At 48.9% G+C, this 6,082-nt stretch overlaps 3 protein-coding genes across 3 annotated transcripts; 1 reads left to right on the top strand and 2 right to left on the bottom strand.

Moving 5' to 3' along the window:
• On the bottom strand, window positions 1–1,074 carry OT_ostta19g00500 (Glycoside hydrolase-type carbohydrate-binding,subgroup; the record flags this gene model as incomplete). The annotated part of the gene is made up of 1 exon (XM_022982614.1): window positions 1–1,074. A coding segment is annotated over one exon (1,074 nt), but the record flags the coding sequence as incomplete, so codon positions are not given.
• A 1,499-nt stretch (window positions 1,075–2,573) lies between these two features.
• Window positions 2,574–3,584, top strand: OT_ostta19g00490 (Triose-phosphate transporter domain; the record flags this gene model as incomplete). The annotated part of the gene is made up of 1 exon (XM_003084276.2): window positions 2,574–3,584. The coding sequence occupies one exon, from the start codon at window positions 2,574–2,576 to the stop codon at window positions 3,582–3,584; it is 1,011 nt and encodes a 336-aa protein (XP_003084324.1).
• Window positions 3,585–4,102: 518 nt separating this feature from the next.
• On the bottom strand, window positions 4,103–5,953 carry OT_ostta19g00480 (Glycosyl transferase, family 25; the record flags this gene model as incomplete). Its single annotated transcript, XM_003084274.1, has 1 exon — window positions 4,103–5,953. One exon carries the CDS (start codon window positions 5,951–5,953, stop codon window positions 4,103–4,105), a length of 1,851 nt encoding a protein of 616 aa, XP_003084322.1.
• Window positions 5,954–6,082: the final 129 nt, after the last annotated feature.

The raw sequence follows: 6,082 nt of genomic DNA, 5'->3' as shown, positions 1-6,082 counted from the left end.
CGTCACGAAAGCACGTTCTAAAGCACGAAGATGCGACTGAAGACATGCGAGTTCTTGAAGAGTAATATTCTGCGTGTGGTGTTCGTACGAAACATGTTTAGTGAATCGGAACCACCCTGAGAAAACGTCTGAATTCTGCACAGCTTCCTGCTCTGTGACTGCGACGATCCGTTCAGATCGTATTTCAAATTTCGCCGCAAGTGCATCCAAGTGCGATTTGATCAAGTGATGACGATCCGCTGAACTTTGCAAATTGATCCAATATATAGCTAGCGGACGTGATACGTTGGTCGGTTCGTATAAGTCGTCCATGTTCCTGATTTTATGAAGAAATTTTGTGTGTTCTAGCTGAGGCACGCTTCTCTGCAACACGTCCGCTAAGATCGGCAGTATCGTAGGATACCTCGACATCACGAAATCTACACACGCCGTTTCCGCATCAGAAGCATGAAAATATGTCGCGGGCGAAGAGGATCGTTTCAATTCCTGTCGATGAAATGATCCGAAGAAGTGTTCATCCAGATCTGGAACAATTGGGCACTCAACTGTTGAAAGGTACTGGCCTCTCTTATGATGAAAGTACTGCCTCAAAGTTCGTCGCGTACCGATCATGCTGATGCCAGTTGCAGTAACGCCTTCACACAGGGCAATCATGTTGCCAACATAGACGGAATCGTTCGTAACGTGAGCGAACCGCGGTATGTATATCAGATCTTCATCTGCATAACGCTGGAAATTCTGCAAAAGTTTTGACTCGAGGGCGCTACTTGTGAAGAGGATATTTCGTGCGTCAAAAACAAATACAACATCGTTAGATCGAGCCAACGCGTATGTGGAATCGTCCAGAGACCGCGCCATGGACTCGAAGAGGTGTTGGAAGTCAGGTTCTGAGTGGACCGTCATATACTTCACTTTGACGTTCATCAGACGCGCTGAGACGAGCCCGGTACACTGGCTGTTTGGGGGTCCCGTAAGCACACCGATGAATTGGATACCCACTCCGGTCTTAGATTGTCTTGATGACGTTGACACAATTAATAACATACCGAACCATATCAGTGCACGCAGGCGCATTTTGATGAGCTGTACAAACTTTCTTTCATGAAAACCACGTCGAAACCGTCGCGCGAACCTGGACGAGCGATTTGCTTCAGAGACTCGGCACATCTCTCTACTTTGAACGCTACCTCGACTCTCAGCCTACCCAGTTTACTCAGAGCTCATGCACGAGCTCATGCACGTACCTTGCTGGGTGTGGAGAAGACTCGGTCGAGAACTTAGCTTCCCACAATTTGACTCGACGAGACCCAGAGGCCCCTAGAATTCTTCACTACCCTTGTCTTGAAGACTTCGAACGGGCGATCGGTCACTCGTGTCGGCTCACTTGCTTGAATATAGGGTATTCAAGAAGGAGCTCACGCCCGTCTAGTCTTGTCAGCGTTCACTTCTTGACGTTTGCTTCAAGTAATATCGACCTCACATTCCTGCGTCAAGAGGCTGAGCTGCACATGTTATAGTGAAATACAGTGATGATAAGTACATTGTGTCACTGTTCTTGATACAAATAGGCGAAATATGTGGACACTTCCCAGATGAATAAGTCACACACTTTATACTGTTTAACCATACGAGGCATTTATGAAGTGTTTTTTGACAGCCTCAGGCTGAAAAAGAGATTGCTAAAACTCTATAATTTTGGGGCCATTTTTTAGCTTGCTTGAAAAAGTGAAAAAGAGATTGCTAAAATAAGAACAGAAGACTATCGGCGCTCGACGGTGGACGCGCGCGAGAAACGGCGCGCTCGCTCGCGCGATGGAAGCCGCGGACCATGCGCGTCTAACGACGTCCAGGGTTTGGCGTAGAACATCGCGGTGTGCACGACGTGGTGGGTTGAAGTTCATATGATTAAACAGTGTGCATGCGCGCGGTTGGTTGGCCTAGGCATTTAAGACTGACCCCACAGCTTTTTTGAGGCGGGTTAGGGTTTAGATAGGGTTTAGTGTCGGCGATGTCCGCGAGTGCGGTCAGAGGCACGTGGTCGTGCACATCGTCTCCCGTCGCGTCGGACTGCGATTCGAATGCGTCCGGCGCTTCGGCGCGCTCCGCACTCGGCGTTTGCATGGCGACGAATGCCGGTTCGGCTCGCGGTCCAACGGATCTCTTTTTCACCCGCTATTTTCTAAAATTGACTCGTCGTCGCGACGAGTCACGAGCCCCTTTTTCTCTAAAAATTATACTAACGTTAGTAGAATTATAGAGATTGCCAATTGAATTTTAGAGTCGGAAAATCTCCAAAACTCTAAAAAATTCTCTAAAATTTGCCAAAATTTTAGAGTTTTAGCAATCTCTTTTTCAGCCTAAGTGTTTTTTGAGTCGTCGATGTCCGCCCATGGGCAAACAGTACGTATCCGCTACGTTCTACCATGGGCATCCCACGTTCTACCCATAGGTGCCCTACGTTCTACCCATAGGTGCTCTACGTCTCATGCTAAGTGGTCCACCCCCAGTATCACGACCCACTCGTCGTGATACCACCAAGCTAGTCAGGGAGCCGACCCCTCACTCTCGAGCACATGCCCGAAACCGAGAACGACGATTCCGGAGTCACAATTGACGCCGACACCGTCCTCGATGTGCGAGTGTCTCAGAGCGTGAATATCGCGCGAGCGGTCATCCTATCTATCGCCTGGGCGTGCACCAGCTCCGCGCTGATCTTTCTCAACAACCACCTCCTTCGCGAGCACGGCTTCTCGTATCCGATGATCCTGTGCTCGATGGGCATGACATCCTCTTGGTTGATCTCATTCCTATGCATCACCACTGGGCGGGTGAAGCGGAAACACGCTGGGTTGATTACGCGCGGGTGGTACGCGAGACACATTCTTCCGATCGGTTGCCTCGGCGCGGCGTCGCTGGGATTCGGAAACTATGTGTACCTGTACCTAAGTGTGAGCTTCATTCAGATGTTGAAAAGCGCGGTGCCGGCGGTGACGATGGCGGTGATGTACGCGGCGGGATTGGAACGACTGCACGGGACGACGCTCACGGGCGTGGCGGTGGTGACGATTGGGACGTTCATAGCGGCGTACGGAGAGGTCAAGTGCAGCGCGATCGGGGTGTTGATGATGCTGACGAGCGCGTTTGCAGAGGCTATTAGAACGGCGTTTTATCAGTACGTTTTGGGAAATTTGAAGTTTGATTTGATGGAGGGGCTCTACGTGACGGCGCCGGCGTCACTGGCGTTTCTCGGTTTGGGCATCGTAACGCTCGAGTTGATTCAGTTCGTGCGAGAGAGGGGATGGGAGATCATCGCCGCGGCGCCGCACTATTTCTTAGTCGCGGCATTCATGGGTTTCGGGGCGAATATTCTCACGCTCGGGGTGATCAAGGCGACGAGCGGGTTGACGTACAAAGTTATGGGTCAGGCAAAGAACGCAGCGGTGATACTCCTCGCGGTGATTCTATTCGGTAATCCCGTGACAGCCGTTCAGCTCATCGGGTACGCCATGTCGTTGTTTGGGTTCTTCATCTACCAGCGGGGGAAGATGCAGCAAGACGCTGAAGAGGCGGAAAAGGAAAATTAGTTTTGCAGCTGGATGCACCTGGAAATCGTTCGAGCGGTCACGAGAACGCTCAAGACACAAGGAAAGCGCAACTCATGAACACATTACATCTTCACTGGTATGACCCGTTTCGTATTACATAATGTTACGCCCACGCAGACGGCGGCCAGTCGCCTGACGGTGAGTACGGGGATCGAGAGTAGACACTGTTCCAAGCCGTTGCGTTGTTGAACATGTTAGTCTAGTCTGTAACCGCGGAACTCTCACCGTGAATTAACTCAAAGACGGTTACGTGTGGCACGGATCAGTTGAATACATGAAATACATCCGCAATTAGTTGCCTCGTCCGTGAGAGTGATGCCGTACGCTACTCCTCGTACTGCGGCCATCTCGTGCACGAAGTTCACGTCTTGCAGCAAGGCGACCGGGGTTGCGACGAGCCGCGGCGACGAGGCGAAGGTGCAACTCAGCTATGAAAAAAAGGCCGTTGATGTTGGAATTCACAGCGACTGTAATCCATGATTCAGGAATTAATACTGTCAGTCGAGACATCTGGTGATGGAAACGTGCCGATACTGCTTCATGTAGTTCAAAAAAGCGCTATCAAAGCGTCGCAAGCCGCCAATTCGTTTCCTAAATGCTTTAGAAAAATCAAACCACTCTGGAAAGTTGTCGCCGTATGCCTTTAGAGGCGCTTGTTCCATGCGAGAAATGCTGCCCTTATCATTGATAGCATCGACCGACTGCCCTTCTATTTGCCTTTCATCCAGATGCTCAACGACAAGTGACGTCAACATACATGGGACTCGATATGTTTCCGTAACACGTTTGATCCACTCTTGAGCTGCTCCGCACCACATTATATCCGGGCCGAAATCAGATGATAACCTGGTTTGACTGAGTCCATAGGATGGATGAAAGTACTTCTCATCTAATACGATGCTAAAATACCAGTGAGCAAACGAAGTATCCATGAAAACACAGAACATTTCAATAAATGGTACTTCAAAAGCGTTGTCATCAATTTTATACTCCCAACCTCCACCAGAGAACGCAGCAAACCACTGGCGCGGTGTAAGTCTATGATTTGTCAGAAGACCGTCTCGCTTCGATCTACGTAGAGGGGCTGAAATCACCACACCCGAAGTTAGATCGAAAAAATCACGTTCAGGAAACCCCACTAAGCTTATATCACTGTCCACAATCAGCACTTTCTCGAACAATCGCATGAAGGGAACTTCGTTTCGTATGAACCAGAACTTATTATATCGTCCGGCGTGTACTTTGAAAACTAATTTGACGAGATCTGCTCTGCGAGTATCAGCGAATCTTCGTGCAAGCATCTGTAGCTTTGATGACGAGTCCACAACTACGTACAAGCGACTCTCAACACGGAAGACACTCTTTTGCAGCCACATCGTGTTGGCAGTGATCCGAGCAACAATAGTCTTCAGCTCAGACACAACGTTGACGCGCACAGTCGAAACGATCAGTATGGAACGAGGAACGGCATCATTTATTTTCATGTGGCAATCCAACTTTGTACGATATGCAGCACTCACATCGACAGAACTTATGTGCGAGTCTTGTATCGACGACCCCATGTCACAACCACGGACAGCCTCGAACGTGGACGTATATGTCTCTGCGTGTATGAACAGGAACTCATCTGCAACTAGAACTCGATCCATTCCACTTCGCTGTGAAGGTTTCAGCATCTCACGCGCGGCACGTAGCACTTTTGAAAGCCCCTGACGATTAATAATATATGCACCAGTAGACCAGTGTTCCGGGAACCATTTGATGTAGTAAGTTTGTCGCAGTTTGCGGAAATACCGAATTACCTTTTCATTCAAAGTGTACAGTTGTAAGATATTCCAGTCACTGGGTGCGCGTTGCACGTAACGGTTGAAGTTATGCATAAAATCTTCACGTAGCAGCACATCATCCTCCATTATGATAGCAATATCATCGCCGTTCACGAAAGCACGTTCTAAAGCACGAAGATGCGACTGAAGACATGCGAGTTCTTTGAAAGAGTAAATATTCTGCGTGTGGTGTTCGTACGAAACATGTTTAGTGAATCGGAACCACCCTGAGAAAACGTCTGAATTCTGCACAGCTTCCTGCTCTGTGACTGCGACGATCCGTTCAGATCGTATTTCAAATTTCGCCGCAAGTGCATCCAAGTGCGATTTGATCAAGTGATGACGATCCGCTGAACTTTGCAAATTGATCCAATATATAGCTAGCGGACGTGATACGTTGGTCGGTTCGTATAAGTCGTCCATGTTCCTGATTTTATGAAGAAATTTTGTGTGTTCTAGCTGAGGCACGCTTCTCTGCAACACGTCCGCTAAGATCGGCAGTATCGTAGGATACCTCGACATCACGAAATCTACACACGCCGTTTCCGCATCAGAAGCATGAAAATATGTCGCGGGCGAAGAGGATCGTTTCAATTCCTGTCGATGAAATGATCCGAAGAAGTGTTCATCCAGATCTGGAACAATTGGGCA

The sequence above is a fragment of the Ostreococcus tauri genome (genome assembly GCF_000214015.3).
Source record: "Ostreococcus tauri WGS project CAID00000000 data, contig chromosome 19, whole genome shotgun sequence".
In the NCBI taxonomy this organism is placed as follows: Eukaryota; Viridiplantae; Chlorophyta; class Mamiellophyceae; order Mamiellales; family Bathycoccaceae; genus Ostreococcus; species Ostreococcus tauri.
Note: the sequence above shows the minus strand (reverse complement) of the source record. Positions and strands in the feature narration are given on the sequence as shown.